The 24357-nt window shown below is 40.3% G+C and overlaps 1 protein-coding gene across 1 annotated transcript in view; it reads left to right on the top strand.

Moving 5' to 3' along the window:
- The window catches only part of enpp2l (ectonucleotide pyrophosphatase/phosphodiesterase 2-like), a 71052-nt gene that overhangs the window by 4019 nt on the left and 42676 nt on the right, over positions 1 to 24357 (top strand). Inside the window, exons 2-19 of the mRNA XM_062435530.1 lie at positions 3034 to 3139; positions 4970 to 5119; positions 9008 to 9133; positions 9221 to 9281; positions 11893 to 11990; positions 12087 to 12166; positions 12370 to 12489; positions 13510 to 13565; positions 15614 to 15679; positions 16192 to 16264; positions 16361 to 16469; positions 18813 to 18938; positions 19036 to 19067; positions 19193 to 19320; positions 20041 to 20119; positions 20600 to 20687; positions 21724 to 21896; positions 22648 to 22708. Coding sequence (XP_062291514.1) covers positions 3034 to 3139; positions 4970 to 5119; positions 9008 to 9133; positions 9221 to 9281; positions 11893 to 11990; positions 12087 to 12166; positions 12370 to 12489; positions 13510 to 13565; positions 15614 to 15679; positions 16192 to 16264; positions 16361 to 16469; positions 18813 to 18938; positions 19036 to 19067; positions 19193 to 19320; positions 20041 to 20119; positions 20600 to 20687; positions 21724 to 21896; positions 22648 to 22708 — 1732 coding nt within the window. The remainder of the gene's footprint in view (positions 1 to 3033; positions 3140 to 4969; positions 5120 to 9007; positions 9134 to 9220; positions 9282 to 11892; positions 11991 to 12086; positions 12167 to 12369; positions 12490 to 13509; positions 13566 to 15613; positions 15680 to 16191; positions 16265 to 16360; positions 16470 to 18812; positions 18939 to 19035; positions 19068 to 19192; positions 19321 to 20040; positions 20120 to 20599; positions 20688 to 21723; positions 21897 to 22647; positions 22709 to 24357) is intronic.

The raw sequence follows: 24357 nt of genomic DNA, 5'->3' as shown, positions 1-24357 counted from the left end.
GCAAAAGTTTATGGAATTCAATGTTGTATGCAGGCCAGAACCTTCCCTCTACTTCTCTCCCTAGTAGCATGAAATGGAAAACCAAAACCAAAACATGGCTAAGAAGCGAACAAAAACTGACCATTTTGTCTGGACAGAGGAGGAGGAGGAGTTATTGCTTCGTTTTTGGGTTGCAGAGTCTAAGCATCGGAACATGTAATTGTTCTCTGCGGACTTGATTAGAAACAGAAACTTGTCAAGATACGACCATGGCGATTCACGAAATGAACTCAGACTCCACTTCTTCCCCCCTCCTCTGTCATTGTCGGCCCCGCTGCAGCAGACAGGTATCAGCAGAAGGATCGGTATGTGACGTCACATGGAAGAGCGTCTGTCACCTAGGTTACAGCTTCAGACCGCAGCAGAAACTCGCTGGATTTAAGGCAGACTTTTGTGTTTTTACCCTATAGACGGAAACGAGATGGTGGTTTCACTTTTTTGCGTTTTTAAGCCCCGTCTAAACGAAGGCACATCCGATAAAATATTTTGTCATTTTCACCCGTGAGCGTTGTCGTGTAAACAGGGCCTAAGACTCTTACCACTAGTAAGGTGAAGTCCAAAACACTGGAACCAAGTCCATTGTTTAAGCTCCACGGCTTTAACAACATTAGTGCCATTATCTGTTGTGTTTCGTCTTGCTTTCATTTGTCTCTTCATTAGTTAGCGCTTTTGCTGCGATGCATTCATCACATTTTTATTTGTGCAGTTTAAGGTGCTGATTGCCGTGACGTAGAGACTATCATTTGAGATGTTTTACAGAGCTGCTCGATGTCGCTAAGCCTATATCCAAAATATCGCCACCCTCATGATGTATAGATGACCAAACGTTCTCATGCACACATTTTTTTTTAAATTTGAGTAAATCACAGTCTATTTTGCATTTATATAATTGCACGCCATCGTGATTACAATTAGATTAATTGTGCAGCACTAGTTTTGAGTGCACCATCCAGGTTCTCTGCATGTTTCCATACTTCTCAGTGTGAACGCACTTATGACCTCAGAATATTAAGATGTGTAAGAACAGAAGAAGAGATTAGAGACACAGAAAGTGTTTCCTTACAATTGTACAGGTCTGGTGGACCGCAAGGACAATGAAAAAACCCTGCCAGGTCTTAAAATATATATATTTCTAATAGTTTGGGGGCCTTTGTGCATGAGTCAACCTCTGTGTTGTAGCTGAGAAGCTCTTGGTAGTGTTGCTCCTTTAAGGCATAGCTCAGTGCATGTATGTGACGGTGAGGACGCTGCTACCGGAGACCCTTTGCCTCCGATCTGAGAGCAGTCTGAGCAGGCAGAGAGCGGGAGGGTTTCTGCCATAAACAAGCACCAAGACCCAGCAGACATGAGAGCAGCTGCTCACTCACAGCTCTGTGTGTTTACAGCAGAGAGCAGGAGAGAGGACAGACCCCTCACTCTGCTGCTCTGTACTGAAACAATCAACACTTTAGTTTATTATTGAAGCATCGCTGTATGTGCGTTGATAGGTGAAAATTAACTAAATGGGTTTTATTTCTATTCATTAAGAAAAGTAAAACAAAAGTAGTGGAGGTGGGGAAGTCATGTAATCGGTGTGTATGCCCAAACACCTTGTATCACCAGTAAGTAGTATCTGGTATGTTACCACTCAATACCAATATTTCTCTTTTAAATCTTGTAAATCTTGTAAATAATGTCACAACTATATAGGTTTTTTGTACTTAGTATTTATTGTTCTCTATTCTTTTATTTATTGCTGCTCTTCTATTCTATTACTGTCCACTTTGCTGCTGTGACAATGCAGATTCCCCCATTGTGTGACTAATAAAGGAATATCTTATCTTATCTTAACACCTTTACCAACAGCGGACACACATTATTCTTGTTTGTGGCAAACATCCAAAGCCTTTGTATTGCCCAAACACCCCCCCCCCCCCCCCCTCTCTTGCTAGCAGTGAATTGGGAATGAGGAGGAGTGCTACATGAGCATATTGTCTGAACAGCTTCATAAAATACGATCAGGGTTGCAAGCATAGACTGTATATAAGAAATGGACGTAACAGCCGTGACGTCACCCATTGATTTGTGGACTGCTGCTCGGAGGCCAATAGTATCGGATCTGAGCAGCGCCATCTTGAAAATTTCAGGTGCATGCCGGGAAAAATAAAAACACGGTTTCTACTTATATGGGCATCAGGAGGAGCATGAGGCGGAGCGGGGGAGGCTGCGAGGGCTGGATCTTCCACAGTCTACACCGGCAAACTGGTGATGCTAACCAAACCTGTCGGTGTGAAACAAGTTCACGGCTATTTCCTGCAGTCTATCTGTCCGCGCTCCTGAACCTGTGAATCAATCAACCTGTCAATCACGACGTAGCCACGCCCTAATGCATACCATGCTTTATCGTCACATATAAAATCAGGGAGGCCAAAATGTCCCAAATGAACATCATACTGCATTGAAGAAGGCTTTAAACTAACGATTGAGACCATAAACACATTTTGAAAACGTTTACTGAGGTTAGAAATCAAGTGAGAAGTTGGTGAATTCTCCATTGACTTGTATAGAGACGGAAGTCCTTTTGAAACCAAAACGGTCGCCCCCTGGTGGCCTTTTGATAGAATGCAGTATTAAGTTACTTCCACGTTGGTCTAATTGCAGAGGACCGGAACTCCCCGCCTGGTTGCAAGCCTGCACAGGTAGAGGTGCAGGTACAGCAATTGCACATGTTTGCCGTGGTCTATGTGTGTGGTGGAGCCCAATGTGATATCTGTTCATGGGGCCCAAAATCTCTGGTGGCGCCCCTGAATCACTGATACATCTATATATTATAAATATAACACTGTAAATTGAGCCATTATGCATAATTAGTACTTTTACTTGCTAGTGCTTCTTCATTGTGGTGTTTCTGCTTTAACTTAAGTACTAGATCTGAGTACCTCCATTCTTCCCCAATAGGACGCCGACATTTCTCTGATTAACGTTGACAAATAATCACACTGTGGTTTTCTGCAGGTAGCGGTTGTGTTTTGCCTCTGGAGTACTGAGGTCAGCAGGGCTTATGTGTTTTTCGCCAGCCGGCCTGCAGAGGGAGGGGACAACCCGGCCCCTCACACTAAAGGTGAGAACAGCCCCCAAATGTTTGATCATGGCGGCTGTTTTTATTATATTTATGTATATTTCTTTTGTGTAATAGAATCTTTTATTGTTCTCAATGAAACACAAGAGTGATTGGTGACACTTTAATCAATACTACTGGTTCCTTTTTCACAGTTTTTACTGTATCAGTTCTTATTTTACACTTCATTTCCAATATACAATAAGGCTGATTTTATAGGTTTTAACCCTATCGTACTGTTCAAGGATCAAATTTGACCCATAATTACATTTGAGAGCTTTAAAAAGATTATATACACATTTCTTTTAGCTGGACTTTTCCTAATGTGACGCACTGTATACAAAAATGGAAATAAAATGCATCATTTCTTTATTTTTGTTCAGCTGATACACATTTATATATATATGCAAATGTGCAAACAAGATTAATCAAACTTATATAAATGACTGATAGGGGAATTTAGGAATGTGAATTAGTGTAGAGAACAGTATGTAAAGGGTTAAAGGTTCACTGTGTTCACATTGAAGTGATATAGCAATATTATGTCACTGTGCAGCCTTTTTTCTTGCAAGCAGGGATCATTTTCTGCCTTTAATGATGCTGTTACATTTAATTATAATAAAAAAATACTAAAAAACTTCATTTATATAGCACCTTACATACATAAAATGCAGCTCAAAGTGCCGTTACATTTACATTTAACATTTAAAGCAATAAAACAAAAGTTAACAAGTACAGCAAGTTAAATTCAACAGCATAGGTTAAAGAAACATTAAAACGAATAAGAGATTTTAACAATGAAAATAAACTAAAAATAAAACAAAAAACACACATTAACTAAAAGCTTTGTGGTAAAGGTTTGTTTTTAAAGATATTTATCTGTGAATGTATAAACAGTATGTTGCAGAAAACCAATGCATTACTGAGTTATACCAGAAAATAATCACAAAGCAGCAGACACTAGTGTGGAAATATGGATCATGTGAATCTGGTTGCATTAAGTTTTAAACATCTGCAGCTCAAAACTCAGATAGAAGATAAATACTCTGACAAAACACAAGTTAAATCTCTCAATGATAGAAAGAAAAAATATTAAATAGGAGCACAAGCATTTGAAGATCCCGAATATTTGACTTGTGTTTATAAAAAAATTCAAAAATCATCATTAAAACATGTTTGTTGTACATTAATACTAAGACTTACACTTATACTTTAATACTAAAGCTTCTACTTGTACTTTAGTAAACGTTTTACTTCTTTCTGCCACAAAGTACTAATACTTAGTATATCTGGATCCAAGTACAGAATAAGGTCAAGTCATTGACTCGTGCTTACATTTAATTTAGCAGAATAAAAATGTTTCACTACACACATTAGCTTTGAGGTTTTACCCCTGTTATAAACTTATATGTTCAACATCATATAGTATATAACTAGTACAATGGCAGTATATAGAAGATCATATAGTATATAACTAGTACAATGGCAGTATATAGAAGATCATATAGTATAAACCTAGTACACTATTAGTATATAGATGAGTGTACTTGTGCTATACTTTTATAAACTTAAAAATGTTCCAATTTAGTCTGAAGAGGTATTAAATTAGTAAACTTTCTAGTACACTACAAGTACATGGTCCGTAGTATACTTGCTATACTTATACTTACACTCAAGCATACTTAATAAAATGAACTTCAAGTATACTACTTTTTGCTAAGGGAAGTCTGTAAAGGGGTTAAGAATAAACCAGATTTCCTGTCTGAATCCTGCAGTGTGTTTGCAGCAGTTGTGTCTAAACGTGCTCCTCTTCCTCCCTCTTCCTCCCTCCAGTCGTCTCAGAGTGGGTCAGCTCAGCAGGCTCCTGTAAGGGGAGGTGCTTCGAGTTGGACGAGGCCAAACCTCCGGGATGCAGATGTGACAATCTGTGTAAAACCTACTACAGCTGCTGCACCGACTTCGACGAGCACTGCCTGAAAACAGGTCAGTCTCTGTTTGTTAGTGGAGGTTTATGTCTGGGAGAACTTTCCTTTTAAATACCTCATAAACTGGATCCTGTATAGATTCCCTTTTTACCTTTGTGTCGTCCTCCCGGGTCAAATTGACCCTGTCTGTTTTGACTGTTCCTTCCTTCCTCCCTCCTTCTCTCTTTCTTTCCTCCCCCCTACCTTCCTCCCTTCCTTCTTTCCTCTGTCCTTCTTTCCTTCCTTCCTCCCTTCCTCTTTTCCTTTCACCCTCCCTCCTCCCTTCCTTCCTGCCTTCTTTCCTCTTTCCTTCCTTCTTTCCTTTCCTCACTTCCTTCCTTCCTCCTTTCCTTCCTTATATTTATTTAAAAAGAAGAGAATACACTCTCTCTGCTCTCTGAAAGCTTCATCAAGGATTAATCACCAATTTATTAATGACTGAAGAATGATTTGTGGTTACTTAATTATGTATAAAGACCAAATATGAGGGGCTACTGTTAAAACCCAAATATGAGCAGTATATGAGGGTTAACACTGCCCTCTAGTGGCCAACACCTAATGAATGTGACAGCAGCCCCGGTCTCCCCTACTCTTTGTCTTTGCATTTTAAATAAAAAAGCAGGTCTATAATATTATTCAATTGTCAACAAATCCCATAAAAGATCAGAACCAACTGTGTCTTAGATGTGTCTTTCACTACTGTCTAAAATTTCTCTGGCACTCTGAAGGGAATCTTGAAAGAAGTGGGTCAGAAATATAGTTTTGTTCCCCTGAAAAAGGCTAAATACTTTCCTAAAACAGCTGGACGCTTTAGTTTCCCAAACAGAAGTTAAACAGTGGAATTGATGGAGATCTTTTTTGGCAGCTCCTTCTTTCCAGCTCAATTTGTCAGTATTTCTGGCTGCAGGACAGTATGTGTGTGTGTGATCAATCAACATCATGGCTGGATCAATGCAGTTCAAAAGAATGATGCAATGCAAATTCAATATGGCATGAATTTACTCAAAAGTGACATATTTGTTTCTCCTTTCTATTTGTACTGCAGCTTAGTGAGCATTTCATTTATCAACCCTAACCAGTCCTTTGTAGTGTAGTTTCTCTGTCTCCAGTTAACATGCACATGCTTCGTATTCCACTTCCAAATATGAAGAACAATAAATCTAGATGTTGCCAAAATGTTCCACCGTAGCACTTAGCAACACGTGGCTGAAGCAGAGAGGATTAATCAAACTAAATATCTAATTAATTCCATAATTTCTACATATGAATAAATTGTTATTTTACCAATGCAACTATGTTAGAAACAATGCATTGCGAATTCATCCCAAATTCATTCCCATTCCTACTGGATTAGTAGTAAAATGTGTTGCCCCTTCAGTTCAGCCCCTGTTTACTTGGGTTTTAGGGCAGCTGTGGCTTTAGGAGGTAGAGTGGTTCCTCCAGTTCGCATGTCGATGTGTCCTTAACCCCAAATTGCTCCAAATGGCTGTGCCAACGGTGTATGAATGTGTGTGGATGGGTGAATGTGACATGTAGTGTAAAAGCGCTTTGAGGGGCCAAAAAAAAAACAAAAGTGCTTTATAAGTACAGTCCATTTATCTCTGTCTGAAACAGGCCGTTTCAGATCCTGTCTCTTTCTTCACTTTCGCCCACTCTCTTCTGATTGGCAGTAGTAAGATTTCACCCCTTTTTTTGTTGTTTACTCGAAATATAAAGTTCTCCAACACATCTGTACGTATTCGAGGCGGACAACACAAACAACCCAGGGAACAACCTTAGCGACAAAGACTATGGAACAGACTATGGTTTTTTGGGCATGTGCAAACAATCTGGTGTCGGTTCGATGGGGGGGGGGAGTAGATGTAACTTTGCAAACACAGCGTTCAGAGCAGGCTGAGGCCTTGTTTTATACTTTCAGAGAACATTTATACATATGTTCACCTCAAATTGACACGTCTCACTTGTATATTTTAAAGGTTTTATTACAAAAGAGAACAGTGTCAAACATCCAATCTGGAGAGAGTCGTGGTCCCAATCTGAGTCTCTCTCCTCTCTCTCCAATTCTTACAACACTATATATAGTTCCTAAAAAAACTCCACCTTCTAAACAAATGGTCAGTCTGGAAAAACAGCCTCTGGCCCGTCATTTATAGCTAACTTTTAACCTTTAACCTAAGTAAAACGCTTTTGGAAGATATACAAGACAAAGACATGACGTCTCAAGTTAATCACAGGATAAGGGCAATCCGGACACTACAATAATTAACCCCAAATTGCTCCAAATGGCTGTGCTAACGGTGTATGAATGTGTGTGGATGGGTGAATGTGACATGCAGTGTAAAAGTGCTTTGAAAAGTGCTTTATAAGTACAGTCCATTTACCATTTATCTCTGTCTGGAACTGTCTCTTTCCTCTCTTGCCCCACTCTCTTCTGATTGGTAGCAGTAAAATTTTACCCCTTTTTTTTAGTTGTTCTTTACTCAAAATATAAAGTTCTCCAACACATCTGTATGTATTTGAGCCCCAGTTAGATCTGAACTGGGGCGGACAACACAAACAACCCAGGGAACAACTGTAGCGACAAAGACTATGGAATAGACGGCCGTTTTTTGGGCATGTGCAAACAATCTGGTGTCGGTTCGATGGGGGAGTAGATGTAACTTTGCAAACACAGTGTTCAGAGCAGGCTGAGGCCTTGTTTTATACTTCCAGGGAACATTTCTACATATGTTCACCTCAAATTTTGCAACTTTGACCATCTTTAAACACAGACATCCAACATTATAACAGTATAAAAAGAAAAGAAAATGACTAAAAGCATGATATAGGTATAAGTCTCCTTATTTTGTGCACTTTATAATGTTGTTAAGGATTTTTGCTTTGATAAAGTTTCTGTAGGTGGCGCTCTTCTCTCATGGTTTTACAGTCCAAAAAGAGAAAGGCGTCATTACAAGGCAAACAAATGAAGTAACTTCCATGGAAAAGTTGAATCACTTGTATGAGACACAGAAACTACTAATACAGTCTACTCTTGATAATAACAAAGTGTTTATATTTACTACTCAATTTGTTTAGAATAGAAGTTCTACAGTACTTGCCAGGATTCTTCCGGGCATATCTTAAGAAGTGAATTTTCATTATTGCCTTCAGGGCGTCGCTATGCCCAACCCGCATGTAAGGGTAACCGACTTTCCAAGTCTTTTATCCCCTCTGCTGTCCAACTGCTGAACAAATCTTTATGAGGTCCAGTTGTATCGGTTTGTTATTGCAGTGTGCAGATGGATACTGTGGTGCATTTTTACTATAGGACCTTCTGACTTTGCACATTGATTTTTGCACTTTTGCACACAGCTGCCAACTCTTCTTCTTACTTCTGTGTTTTCTATCTTGTTATTTATGTATACGAGTATGTTGTGGTGCGAGCTGTTAAATGAATTGATCTCCAAGGGATTAATAAAGTTGTCTTGAATCTTGAATCTTGAATCTTAAAAAGCTCAGTGTACACAACATGAGGTGCATTGTGCTTTGTGCTGTTGCTGATATAACAGGGACAAAGGCCAAATGCATCAGCTTTTCCCCCAGTGAGCCAATATGAAATTTTTCCTCTGATGCTAATTCACATCTTGGCTCAGTGAAAAAAGTGCAGCCGCGATTTCATCTTGAAAACATTAAGCAGACAACCCTGGAACGTTTTCAAAAACAAAAACTCTTTCCAAATGAATCCAGTCCATGAACTACTTTTCACCAGATCTGACCTCCGGTTGGCTTCTAATGGGATAATTTGTTACAGAGAGTGAGCACATGAGATTTGAATTTTCAAAACTCAATGCTATGTTTTTTTGTTTTTGTTTTTATAGCAGTATAATCACTATAATTAAGTGATAAGTGAGTGATTTTTGTCTTTCAGCGGGGGGGTTTGAGTGCACGCAGGATCGCTGTGGAGAGGAGAGGAATGATGATCATGCCTGCCACTGCTCAGAGGACTGCGTGGAGAGAGGAGACTGCTGCTCCAACTTCAAGTCACTCTGTAAAGGTACTCATTATGACATCTTAACATTGACATCTAGAAATGTGCATGAAAGCAGGTCCTGATTACTCTCTGCTGTGCTTTTCTTCTGAGGTGAGACTTCATGGGTGCAAGGAGAATGTGAGGAGATCAAGAGCGCAGAGTGTCCTGCAGGGTGAGTCTGATTATTAAACAGGAACTCCATGTGAAAAGCTGTAAAGCCTTTTATTGATCCACGGAGAGCTGTGTGAAATCTAATAAATTGCCTCAAGTTGAGTAAAGTCATCTAAGGTTGATGACTATAAGTCTGAAAATGTGTCATGGATAACGAAGCAGGTGGACTCAAATGCAGAGACTGAAGGCAAAAACAGGGCTGAAGAAAATGGTGTTTATTTTTTGGAATTGTGGATAAAATACCAAAAAGCTATCGGAGCAAAAACCAAATGCAGTATTTAAATATCTCCACTATGTAGACCCCTTAAATATGATGACTTATTATTCTCCGAGTTTTTTCTCATGAATTTACAACTTTAACTCAGAAATTCAGAGATTTTTCTTGAAATATTACCCCTTAACCCCACCTTCCCCTCCTACAGGTCAGCTGATGATGATGATGATGATGATGACACATATTTATGACAATTAGTTAGTGTCTGAAACCTTGATCTCATTGATTAAACTATTTAGTCTCTATCATACAGGGAGTAGTGAATAAGAGAGTGATCTCAGACACAGCCAGTGACTTAAATACAGACAGAATGAATACATTGATGGGGAACAGGTGACTAGACGAGGGCAGACTGGGAGGACACTGGACACAGTGCAGGCCTGATGACACTGATACTGAACAGGTGGGAAAGCTGGAGAGACTTAACACTGTGGGCAGGGTTGTGCAAACGAACATGATGGAGTGCAGGTGTGGAGGGAAAAATGTGCTTGGGAGGAGATGCAGTAACATAGACGGGAAACAAAGCACATCGAAAACCCGAAAACACTCTTGCACAACCCAGCTTACATTAAACCATCCAAGAAAAACGCTGGAACACAAACCCAAGTAAACATCGGCTAACAAAAGATGCAGTGCAGCTCTCTTCAGACAACAACTCACGTATACATAAACAAAGCCAAGTGACCAAAAGGAATGAACCACAGAAGTACAACACTGAAAACACCAAGAGAGCACGAAGAGGTCATGATAAAATGAGAACAATCTGGGAGTGTGGAGTTAGAAAGAAGTGAGGTTAGCAGACCTTTATATAGCTCCTTATCTCAGCTTGAGGCTACATTAGTTACTACAAGTATCTATACAGTCAAGTGAATTGTGGACTGGCAACACTAACCCTAACCCTTAAATTTAGGCCTAAAAAAAACAGTGATTTTTGGAAGTTATGTGAAATCTCATGATGCTACAGTGACTTTCTATTTACATATTTGGTTGTTTCTAATTGAGTGGCGTTACAGAAGTTTTCTAGCAACATGTTAAATTACTCATTACTTGTATTGGTTTGGCTCATAGCGATGAACCTACAGAGAATTATCAGTGACTCTGCAGCTCCTCTCAGCTTTACAGAGCTTTATAGTTGAGTTTCAGCTCATTGTTTAGCTGTCTGGCTGCAACTTTACTGTTCTGGTTCACTCTCAAAGCAACAGCAAACAGACCCAGTTATCTGTAGACTAGCTGGTGAACATAGTGGAGCATTTAGATATTTCCCTCAGGAGTTGGTAGAGAGTAAAAACAGAGCTAAAAGAGAGAGAATATTGGACTTTACATTCAGCAGGTGGACAGGAACACGATGAACTAATGAATGATAATGTTGATCAGTAACTGCTGGATGTATAAATAAGCAACAGTTTGCTAATAAGTTCAATATATCAACTTAAAACATGATGATATGTCAGTGTTGTGTTCATGACTTGTTTTCGCTGCCCCAAAGTGGCCAAAAAGGGGTTACTGCAGCTTTAATTATCTGCTGTAAATTAGCATCAACCAACTTAAAAGGTGTCAATGTTGAGTTCACAAAGTGTTTGGACTGAAAACTAGCAGACAAAACATCAGTTGTTGCAGGTTTATGTTTTAATGGTGCAACCTGAGTATGTAAATCAACAGTTTGATTGTAATTGGTATTCACTGAGACCATAGACTTTATATAAGAAATGGACGTAACATCCGTGACGTCACCCATTGGTTTGTGAACTGCTGCTCGGAGGCCAATAGTATCGGATCTGAGCAGCGCCATCTTGAAAATTTCAGGTGCATGCCGGGAAAAATAAAAACATGGATTCTACTTATACGGGCATCAGGAGGAGCATGAGGCGCCCTCCTGAACCTGTGAACCAATCAACCTGTCAATCACGACGTAGCCACGCCCTAATGCATACCCTGCTTTATCGTCACATATAAAATCAGGGAGGCCAAAATGTCCCAAATGAACATCATACTGCATTGAAGAAGGCTTTAAACTAGCGATTGAGACCATGAACACATTTTGAAAACGTTTACTGAGGTTAGAAATCAAGTGAGAAGTTGGTGAATTCTCCATTGACTTGTATAGAGATGGAAGTCCTTTTGACACCAAAACGGTCGCCCCCTGGTGGCCTTTTGATAGAATGCAGTTTTAAGTTACTTCCGCGTTGGAAGACTGGAACTGCCCGCCTGACTGAGACTCAACATAAACTGAGAGATGGTTTTATGCTGCTGCAGCTCTTTCCTGGTTTTAGTGTCATGATGTCGGAGCAGAACTCTAGGTGGATGATCTTCTTTTCTTCTTTTATCCCTCCTCCATCAGCTTCATCCGTCCTCCCCTCATCATGCTGTCTGTCGACGGGTTCAGAAACTCCTACCTGAAGAAAGGGAAATCTGTCACCCCTAACATCCATAAACTCAGTACGTCTTTCCTCACTTGTTATTTTTCTGATTTAAGCTCTTAAAATATGTTTTTATTGAGTTTAATACTAAAAGAGAAGGTTTGTTTCCTCTCAGGATCATGTGGTACGTCGGCGCCCTACATGCGACCCGTCTACCCATCAAAGACCTTCCCGAATTTATATACTCTAGCAACAGTAAGTCACAACATGTACCACCTGAACGCCTCATGTAGTTCCAGAAAAACAAGGCTGTTAATATGTACTCAAATGTACCCAGGAGACTAAGGCTAGTAGGCTAAGTAAATGCACATTTACCGATTTCTATGTTGGAAAGGTCCTTGCAGACTGTTACTGTTTATGCTGCTGCGGGAGATTAACTGTGAGATCTCTCCCTGCAGGGTCTTTACCCAGAGTCCCATGGGATTGTGGGGAACACCATGCACGACCCGGTGTTTAACGCCACGTTCAGCCTGCGCACCAGAGAGAAGCTGAACCATCGCTGGTGGGGAGGGCAGCCTGTGAGTAGACTGCAGAGGAGGAGGAGGAGGAGGAAGAGGAGTTCAACATCACAGGCCTTCTTAATAAATCTGAGTTATTGTGTTTGACCAAAATTTATCACATTTAACCTTCGTGTCGTCCTCCCGGGTCAAATTGACCCCCCGTCTGTTTTGACTGTTCCTTCCTTCCTTCCTTCCTTCTCTCTTTCCTTCCTTCCTTTCCTACCTCCCTTCCTCTTTTCCTTTCTCCCTCCCTCATACCTTTTTTCCTTCTTTCCTTCCCTTCCTCCCTCCCTCCTTACCTTCCTTCCTTCTTTCCTTTTCTTCCTCCCTCCCTCCTTTCCTTCCTGCCTTCTTTCCTTTCTTCTTCCTTCTTCCCTCCTTTCTTTCCTTCCTTCCTTCCTTCCTTCTTTCCTCCATCCTTCCTTCCTCCCTTCCTTCTTTCCTTTCCTCCCTCCTTTCCTTCCTTCCTCCCTCCTTTCCTTCCTTCTTCCTTCCTTTTCCTCCCTTCCTTCCTCCCTTCTTTCCTTTCTTCTTCCTTCCCCCCTTCCTCCCTCCCTCCTTCCTGTCCTTCCTGCCTCCCCTCCCTTGTTTCCTTTCCTCCCTCCTTTCCTCCCTTCCTTCTTCATCCCTTCATTCCTCCCTCCCTCCTTTCCTTCCTTCTTCCTTCCTTCCTCCCTTCTTTCCTTCCTCCCTCCCTCCTTTCAATCCTTCTTCCTTCTTTCCTCCCTTCTTCCCTCCCTTCCTTCCTTGACTCGAGGACAACAGGAGGGTTAATATAATATTAAATAGTTTTGTTCTCCTGTTTTATGTAACATTGGACCATAACCACGAGTTTTTATGTAGTTTTTTTTCTCAAAAAACTAAGAAAACAAACTCTCTCTGCTCTCTGAAGGATTCATTATGGATTAATCGTGTTTATTTATGACTGATGAGGTCTTTATAAATGATCTGTGCTTCAGATGTTTCTCTCACACAGTTTATGAGCCCCATTAGACTCCGAATCATCAGTCTGTGTTGTTTCTGTGTGTTTTTTTACAGATCTGGATCACAGCACAGGAACAAGGAGTGAAAGCAGCCACTTTCTTCTGGCCTTGGTACTTAAGTTAGTACTGGAATATTTTTCAATAGCTTCAGAGTATGAACTGAGCACTGAACTGGTAACTTACAAAACCAATTTAAGTCTTATCATTGTTCATCAATGGAGCCACAATTACTGGTCAAATATACATCTTAATTTAAAATCTTACTAATATAAATGGTGCTATTTGATTAGTGAAAACATTATGATTGCGGTTGTTATCTTGAAAGACTTCTTGCATAATTTTGGGTGAACTGCTAAACAAATGTTGCTAAAATAGCGACTAAAGAGCATTAAAATAGCTAATTTTCCTCTTTAAATCCCCCTTTTATAAACCTCTAAAACAGCTAAATAAGAGATATTTGGAGTCAAAACCTTGAGACATGTTTAAATGAACAAAGACACATTTCGAAAAGCCAGTTTACGGTTGCAGTTTTCAGTCTATTCGAGCATTCAGGCTGTTTTTTAAACTCTAAAATGCCCCAAAAATTGAGATATACACTAATAAGGCTTTAGCATGTAATTTAAAATGTTGATTATCTTCGTGTCGTCCTCCCGGGTCAAATTGACCTAGTCTGTTTTGACTGTTCCTTCTTTCCTCCCTTCCTTCCTTCCTCCTTCCTTTCCTTCCCTCCTTCCTTCCTTCCTTCCTCCTTTCCTTCCTTCTTCCTCCCATCCTTCCTTGACTCAAGGACAACAGGAGGGTTAAACCAAAAAATAATCAGGCAAGAATTAAATGTACTCTTATATCCAGAGCTTGTAACAAGGCTTTCCGTATTTATTTATTTAAAACGACAGCGCAGACGGATTGGTTTCAGATTACATTTGCGTCTCCATGACCTAACGATCACGAGGGCAGATGAGGCTGAGCAGCTCGTCACATCCTCAGACTCACGGACAATGGGACTAAACACAAGTTAACACGTACACACAGACACAACACAATACCTTCACACATGCTCACTCACAACAGAGGATTCATTGAAAGCTGAAACCATCCCAAAAAAAACACCAGCTTATTGAGACACTGAGCTCCACTGATCGGAAATGATTACCATGAACCTTGTGTAACCAGAGCAACAAAAAAGAAAGAGAAAAGACAAAAATCAACTGTTTTAACCGTTAAACAGGCAGCTTACACCAGGAGATACAGACTCTTTAACACGCTGTTAGGAGCATGGTTGGTTAAGGTGGTTGTTCAGTTGTATGGGCCTTAAATTGGTAGAACTGAAGCTCGTAGTAGGTTTATACTTTGATATAAATGATCAAATCTGTTGAGAAACCAGGAAAATAAAGAATGTATAACTTCTCATTGAATTGCTTACCATTATGACCATTTTAATATCGTAAGGGGCAACATATGCTGGTGGAGACACAAATATATTACATACATGTTTTACTAAGGTGCAAATTAGATAACTATATTACTATCCTGCCTGTTTAAGACAGAAACTATAAGACAAAGTGGTAAAAGACAGATTTTAGACTGGTTTTCTATATATTTTAGATATTTATTTATTGTCATTGCATATAAAACACAACGAAATTTCGTTTGTAGCACCAAAACATTTTTTTTAGATTATCCTAATGTGTTTCTGGTCATAAGTCACTACAATGAACGTCTAACGGGTTATGAAACAGTCCTCATGATTAGGGATGTCCGATATTATCGGCCCTCCGATATTAACAGAGTTTTGGTGTAAAAAGCCTGCAAATATCGGTATCGGGTGATATCGATATCGGAAATTAGGAGTTGGGGAATATGGGAATGGATAAAGTCAATATCGAGCATACCTACTCATGATGCCTATATATGTCTCACATGCTTCCAAAACAAATAATGCATTACTTCGATCTTTACGACATGAGGCTCATGGGAAATGCAGTCTTCATTCTGGGAAAAATCTAAAATCAGCACAAAATGTTTGTAGTAACTTGAACTCAGCAAGTCAAGCATTAAAGATTCATACTGTGAGGAAACTGTTTTATTTGTCATGTAATGTAGGTTTTATTTTAACCTGACATCCTTCTTCTTAATCATTAATTGCCATGTTCTGTTTTCAGGGTGATTCCTTTGGAGAGGAGGATTTTGACTATCCTGCGCTGGCTGCATTTACCCGATGATGTGAGGTGTGTCCTCCTGCTGCCAAAAATAGTTTTTGTCTTGAATACAGAAAGAAATCCAGCCTTTTCTTTTTAACAATCAGCACCTTATAAGCATATCTGACCTAATGCTGGCAGGAAAAGCACAAATGAAAAATATCCCACTTAAACAAATGTGATGTGGAAACCTGAAGCCTCCAATACACAAACACTGAGAATGGACTTTACAGTGAAGTAGGAGACCTCTTATGTCCAGTATTTCAACTTTTTTACTGAGAGTATTTTGATATGTCTTGAAGGGATTTGAAGAGATTATTGTTGTTCTTACATGGACTCTAAGTGCTCTTATTTTTATTTAGGAGTGTCAGTGAGCTGTAAAGTGTCTATGTTCAGATAAAAGATAAAGTATTTGGAGTGTAGAGCGGATGCTAGGTCAATGACGGGGTCAACGAGCTGATAAGTGTATTCATAGTGTAGTGAAGCAGCAGGTGAAGAAGGTTTTATGTGTTTTATCTTTTAATTCGCTGCTCTGTCCACAGGCCGTATGTTTATGCCGTCCACTCAGAGCAGCCCGACACCTTCGGACATCGACTGGGACCGCTCAGCAGTGAGGTGAGAGTCAGAATGGAGACATCATTACATTTTTAAAACTGTCACAGACACCTCCAGTGTGTTTTATCATTGTGTTTGATCCTGTTTGGTCTTCAGCTGGACAACCCGCTGAGGGAGATCGATAACATCATCGGGCAGCTGATGAACGGCCTGAAACAGATGAACCTGGATCGCTGTGTCAATGTCATCGTCGTGGGAGACCACGGTACGAGCCCAGAGTAACCTTTACAGCAGAGGCTGCATTAGGACCTCAAACACTTTAAATCTATCTATCCTACATACCTAACTACCTTCCCAGATTGTTTACATGTTTCAGCCTATTTTGCAGACTACCTACCTACCTACGTACTTACTTACTTACCTACCTATCTATGTACTTACCTACCTACTTACCTAACTACCTATCTACCTAACTACATACATACCTATCTATGTACTTACTTACCTACCTACCTACCTACCTACTTACCTACCTACCTACCTACCTACCTACCTATCAATGTACTTACTTACCTACTTACCTATCAATGTACCTACTTATCTATGTACTTACCTACCTACCTACCTACCTACCTACCTACCTACCTACCTATCCTACATACCTACCTACTTATCAATGTACTTACTTACCTACCTACCTACCTACCTACCTACCTATCTACCTACCTACCTACCTACCTACCTACCTACCTACCTACCTACCTACCTACCTACCTATCAATGTACTTACTTACCTACCTACCTACCTACCTACCTACTTATCTATGTGCTTACTTACCTACCTACCTACTTATCAATGTGCTTACTTACCTACCTACCTACCTACCTATCAATGTACTTACTTACCTACCTACTTACCTACCTACCTACCTACCTACCTACCTACCTACCTACCTACCTACCTACCTACCTACCTACCTACCTATCAATGTACTTACTTACCTACCTACCTACCTACCTACTTACCTACCTACTTATCTATGTACTTACTTACCTACCTACCTACTTATCAATGTGCTTACTTACCTACCTACCTACCTACCTACCTATCAATGTACTTACTTACCTACCTACCAACTTCCTACCTACCTACCTACCTACCTACCTACTTATCTATGTACTTACTTACCTACCTACCTACCTACCTATCAATGTACTTACTTACCTACCTACCTACCTACCTACCTACCTACCTACCTACCTACCTACCTACCTATCAATGTACTTACTTACTTACCTACCTACCTACCTACCTACCTACTTACCTACCTACCTAACTATCAATGTACTTACTTACCTACCTACCTATCTATGTACTTACCTACCTACCTACCTACCTACCTACCTACCTACCTACCTATCAATGTACTTACTTACTTACCTACCTACCTACCTACCTACCTACTTACCTACCTACCTACCTATCTATGTACTTACCTACCTACCTACCTATCTATGTACTTACCTACCTACCAACCTATCTACAGTTGTGGTCAAAAGTTTACATACACTTGTAAAGAACATAATGTCATGGCCGTCTTGAGTTTCCAATAATTTCTACAACTCTTATTTTTCTGTGATAGAGTGATTGGACCACATACTTCTTTGTCACAAAAAAACATTCATGAAATTCGGTTCTTTTATGAATTTATTATGGGTCTACTGAAAATGTGAGTAAAAAGAAAAGTCCACACACCACAGGAGATCCCATGCAGGTATAATTTTAATAAAGCATGACGTTTCGACCTTCTTCAGAAGCTAACCAACTGCCAACCAACCAACTGCTTTTCTACTGAAAATATAACCAAATCTGCTGGGTCAAAAATATACATACAGCAACATGAATTATCAATTTTGGTTATTTACAATGTTTTGTCAATTAAATTAGTTTCATGGCATGGCCTCTTAACTTCTTGTGAGTGATTATGATTGACTACAGCTGGGGACTTCTCTGAGCCCATTTAAATAGGGCTAATTTGATACAGTCATTAGACTCGGCCAGAAAAATGCTACAATGGGAAAGTCAAAGGAGCTCAGCACGGATCTGAAAAAGCGAATCATTGACTTCAACAAGTCAGGAAAGTCACTTGGAGCAAAGTGTATGTAAACTTTTGACCACAACTGTATGTACTTACTTACCTACCTACGTACCTACATACCTACCTGCCTGCCTGCCTGTACTTATTGTAAATACTTTATACCTAGAAGGCACATCCAGTCATCTTTCTACTAAAGAAATGGTTCCTCTAACAACTGCTGACCAGTGCTGAGATTCTACTCGACTAACTGGGATGTTTTTTCTTAATAAAGACACGTTACTGTTAACTTAACAGTTCACATTTTTACTTTCCTACACTTTGAGGAGCGCAATCAAAGTTGCACCCACCTACTGTATATTCAGAGTATGTTTCAGAGGCCGATATGTCAAAATATTGTTATCTAAATTCAAAACTCTCAGCATGAACAGAAAAGAAGATAAAAAAACATGTTACTTTTAGGTGAACTGACCCTTTAATAATAATAAACACCTTCTCTTCTTGTCTCTCAGGTATGGAGGAGGCTCACTGTGACAGGACAGAGTTTCTCAGCAGCTACCCGCTCAACATAGACGAAATCACGCTGATCCCGGGTTCGCTGGGCAGAATACGACCCCGCGACCCCAAATCCACCACATGTGAGATGATGATGACTGGTTTTAAGAGTATTGCATCAGCTGGTTTTTCCCCCTATTAAATTAAACAATTCTAACAATTCTGTTACTCCTTTTCCAGATGACCCCAAAGTTGTGGTTGCAAATCTCACTGTGAGTATTACAGTAAAAAAAAAAAACTCTGCTGACTGTCCAGAGTCGCCTGTGTTTGTCTGTGTTGGGACAGAGGGAGAGAAAGTGAGAGATCAGGTCATTCACCTTTGCTTTTGTTGTTTCAGTGTAAAATGCCAACTCAGCACTTCAAGCCTTACCTGAAGCAGAATTTACCCAAGAGGCTTCACTACGCCAACAACCGCAGGATCGAGGACGTTCACCTGCTCATGGAGAGGAAGTGGCACATCGCCAGGTAGTCTCTCCATTACTGACTCTGTCACACGTGGTGTTTTAACCCTCCTGTTGTCCTCGAGTCAAGGAAGGAAGGGAGGAAGGAAGGAAGGAAGGAAAGATGGAAGGCAGGAAGGAAGGAAGAAAGAAGGAAGGAAAGGATGAAGGAAAGAAGGAAGGAAGGAAGGAAGGGAAGAAAGGAGGGTAGGAAAGAAAGGGAGGTAGGAGGGAGGAAGGAAGGAAAGAAGGACAGAGGAAAGAAAGGAAGGGAGGAAGGTAGGGGGGAGGAAAGAAAGAGAGAAGGATGGAGGGAAGAAAGAAGGAAGGGAGGAAGGGAAGGAAGGAAGGGAGGGAGGGAGGGAGGAAAGGAAGGAGGGAGGAAGGAAAGAAGGAAGGGAGGGAGGAAAGAGAGAGGAAGGAAAGAAAGAGAGAAGGAGGGAGGAAAGAAGGAACAGTCAAAATAGACGGGGTCAATTTGACCCGGTAGGACGACACAAAGGTTATTAATTATTACATCTGTACAATCAGGCTATAAATCAAAGCCTTGGTAGATTGATTAGAAATGTTACAGCAGCTACTTCACATAAATCACAAACAAAACAATAATGAAGTCTTTAGATATACAATAACTCTGAAGAATGATAGACTCATACTGTGTAGTTTTATTTTGGTTAAAGATTCAAGAAGATTCAGTTCATTGTTGGAAAATAATTTAAAGATGATATTTTTGCACTTGTTTCAGGAAAATGCCTGAAAGATTGAGGACTCGATGTGGATTCTTTGGTGACCACGGCTTCGACAACAAGATAACCAGCATGAGGGTACTGTGTGGTTTTACAGTTTCTTTGACTTTATCATTATGCTTCTTTTTAACTTCTGCATCATACTATACTATACCAGCCTTATAATGCTTTTGTTATTGCTTATGTGTTTTTTGAGATAACCCCAAAATACCCCCCAAATTGTCTTTACTCCTGTTTCATTGTAGATGTTTTGAATGTAAACAAATGGCCCCAGAACCAAATCAAAAGCTTATCTTAAAGGTTCCTCATGCTAAACACAATTATCTTTACTGAAAATCTAAAAGTACCTAATAAACCCAACACATGTGACTCTTCTACAGGCTGTAAAAACTGTTATTGTACTGCAGAAAACACCACCACATCATCTGCAAACTGCTTCTTCTAGCAACATTTTAGTCTAGTTTAGTCTTACAAAATCAATGCATTTTATCACTAATTTACAAAACTGCTGAACTTTTCCCATTTTAATGTGTACAATTCTCTTTTATTTCTCTTTAGACAATCTTCATGGGCCACGGTCCATACTTTAAGTACCAGAAAATGGTGCCGGAGTTTGAAAATATAGAATTATACAACGTCATGTGTGGTGAGAATATATATTTTTTGTTGATTTTGTTTGAATTTGATAATTTATGTTTGAATTCCCGTGACTTTAGTAGTAAAAACATTCTGTAAAGTGATGTTATTATATGCTGGCTTGGATAGGAACACCACATTTTCATTGGATGTATTCTGAGCCTCATATCCCAGCAAACATGTCCATGTGGGCTACTGGTACTGAGTGAGCATGGATTCGAACTGGGAAAATTTTGCAGGTCCCACATGGTTTCAGTAACATGGGCCCCACATGTGAAGCCTATGTGGGCTGACTGTATGAGCCCCATGAGGGATATAAGTAGGGCTGAGCGGGTATGGGTAAAAACAGGGCAAATTGTAGGGGCCCCATATTGTTTCAGAAACATGGGTCCCATTTAAAGTCAGTTCTGATCCCACTTAGACCCCATATGGGCAAACATACATGAGTCTCACCCAGTTGGGCCTCACCTGAAACCCGGTCAGAACCCACTTGAAGCCCATATGGGCAAACACAGGTGGGGTCACCATGGAAACTGTGGACAAACCCATTTGGGATCCATATTTGCAGCCCAAATTGAACCCTCATGGGGCCCACATGGACATGCTGGCTGGGATCCTAAAAAAATTACGTAACATGTTGTTAAATATACATACACGTCGCCAATAAAGTTGGAATAAAATATTTTTTACCTCTTTCCATGAAATGATTGTGACAATGTGATTTATTCTTGATAGATAAAGTGTATATATTTTCAAAATTGTATTGATCAATAGTATTATACCTGGTCAAAGGTGATTACTGATATATATAAATAGAAAATAAAAAGAGGAATGTGTCTGAAAACTAAAGTATTCCAACTTTAAGGGCGACTGTGTAGTAGTTGAAGTTATGGCTTTTAGGTTTTTAGTCTTGTTTTGTTGAGTTTAAAGCACTTCAAAAATGTGTTTGAGGTCATTTGTGATGTTGTTCTCACTACAAGATGAAACCTGGTTTCAATTCAAAGTTTTTTTTCTTTTTCTTTTTGTGTATCAACTCACTGCCGCAGACTTGTTAGGACTGAAGCCAGCCCCGAACAACGGCACGTACGGCAGCCTGAACGACATGCTGAAAAACCCGCCGTTCCTTCCCAGCATGCCAGAGGAAGTGACGGCTCCGATACCAACGTCCAACTCTGATGCCGCCGTGACCCACGACCTCGGCTGCAGCTGTGACGACGAGGTCAGGAGATAAAATATAACTGATTGTAGATTATTTGCAGCTTGTTCCAATCAAAGCGGCATTAATCAATACCTGTCCATTGGGGGGCAAACACTTTGTGTCGTCCTTTTGATTGTTCCTTCTTTCCTCCCTCCCTTCCTTCTTTCTTTCTGTCTGTCCTTCCTCCCTCCCTCCTTCCTTTTCTCTTTCTTTCCTTCCTTTCTCTTTCCTCCCTTCCTTTTTTCCTTCCTTCTGTCCTTCCTTCCTCCCTTCCTTCTTTCCTCTGTCCTTCTTTCCTTCTTTCATTTCTCCTTCCCTCCCTCCCTCCTACCTTCCTTCCTTCTTTCCTTCGTCCTTCCTTCTGTCCTTCATTCCTCCCTCCCTCCCTCCATCTTTCCTCTGTCCTTCTTTCCTTCCTCCTTCCTTATTTCCTCTGTCCTTCCTTCCTTCCTTCTTTCCTTTCATTCCTTCTTCCTTCCTTCCTTCCTTCCTTCCTTCCTCCCTCCTTTCCTTCTTTTTTCCTTCTTTCCTCCCTCCTTTCCATCTTTCTTCCTTCCTTCCTTCCTCCCTCCTTTCCTTCCTTCTTCCTCCCTTCCTCCCTCCCTTCCATCCTTTCTCCTTCCCTCCATCCTTTCCTTCCTTCTTCCTCCCTTCCTCCCTCCCTTCCATCCTTCCTTCCTTCCTCCCTCCCACCCTTCTTCCTTCCTCCCTTCCTTCCTTGGCTCGAAGACAACAGGAGGGTTAAACAATCTTGTGTGTTTTTCTTTAACAGAACAAAGTGGAGCAGATCATCGAAGCCTTCATTCCTGCACCGGATGGCCTCTACAGTTACAGTAGGTTTCTTTTACACTTCAGCCTGTGTGTGGATAAATAACTGTGTATGTTGGTGGTGCAGCAGGAACGCTGGACCGCTGGACCGCTGCACAGCTGTGTGTCAGTGACAACGAAATGACAATCAACCCTTTGTCTAAGTATAAATGACTGCAGGGAGATTCTTCTGTGGACTGCAGACTCAAATTAAATCAAATGTCTTTAAATTGGCCAACGAGAAACAGCCAAACATAAATAATCACTTCTTTGCCTCAATTGTTCTTGCTGCCAAAGAGACAAAAGTTTGGTTAAAATTGCATGCAGCCTGTTTGAAATGTGTTTTCCATTTCCATTAATCTAGTTTATATAAACTTTCTCCAACTTGTTCACTGATTCTTTGTGGTGTTGACGTGATTTTCCAATTTTTCCGGTTAATACTGTCTTTGATACGGAGCCGCTCTGTTGGTCAAATAAATAAATAAATTGTGGCCACAATATAGCTATAACGTGCGCATAAAGTACTAATTAATAATATTAATATCATTCCTTGACAGCTGGGTAAGCAAATCGAGCGCACCTTCTCCAGAACCTGCAATAGCCTACGTCTGGACCAAATTCTGTTCACAGTTTCAGCTTGAAATGATCTTAAAAAGACTTTTTCACTGATCATCTCCTTTGAAAGTAGCATCATGTGTGTCAGACTCTCAGCTGAGGGAATACATATGAACCACAGTTCCAGTCCTCTGCATTCTATCAAAAGGCCACCAGGGGGCGACTGTTTTGGTGTCAAAAGGACTTCCGTCTCTATACAAGTCAATGGAGAATTCACCAATTTCTCACTTGATTTCTAACCTCAGTAAACGTTTTCAAAATGTGTATATGGTCTCAATCGCTAGTTTAAAGTCTTCTTCAATGCAGTATGATGTTCATTTGGGACATTTTGGCCTCCCTGATTTTATATGTGATGATAAAGCAGGGTATGCATTAGGGCGTGGCTACGTCGTGATTGACAGGTTGATTGGTTCACAGGTTCAGGAGGGCGCCTCATGCTCCTCCTGATGCCCATATAAGTAGAATCCATGTTTTTATTTTTCCCAGCATGCACCTGAAATTTTCAAGATGGCGCTGCTCAGATCCGATACTATTGGCCTCCGAGCAGCAGTCCACAAACCAATGGGTGACATCACGGATGTTACGTCCATTTCTTATATACAGTCTATGGTTTGGACGTAAGCTATTGCAGTTTCTAGAGAAGGTGCGCTCGATTTGCTTACCTAGCTGTCCAGGAATGATATTAATATTATTAATTAGTATTTTGTGTGTATTGGTTGTGGTTTGTAGTGATGAACCTACAGAGAATTATCAGAGACTCTGCAGCTCCTCTCGGCTTTACAGTGTTTCAGCTCATTGCAGTCCGGCTGAAACTTTACTGTTTTGGTTCATTCTCAGTGCTCTCATAGCGTCGTTTTCATAGAGAAAAGTTGTAAAAACAAACAGCAAACAGACACAGTTATCTGTAGACTAGCTGCTGCACATACTGGAGCATTTAGATATTTCCCTCAGGAGTTGGTAGAGAGTAATTGTTTTGCTCCACAGCTGATGGATGTGGAAATAAATAATTGTTTGCCAAACATTTCAACTTAAAAAATGATGATATGTCATTGTTTATTTC

The sequence above is a fragment of the Scomber scombrus genome, chromosome 16 (assembly GCF_963691925.1).
Source record: "Scomber scombrus chromosome 16, fScoSco1.1, whole genome shotgun sequence".
Lineage (NCBI taxonomy): Eukaryota > Metazoa > Chordata > Actinopteri > Scombriformes > Scombridae > Scomber > Scomber scombrus.
This window is presented reverse-complemented; position numbering and strand designations above follow the sequence as displayed.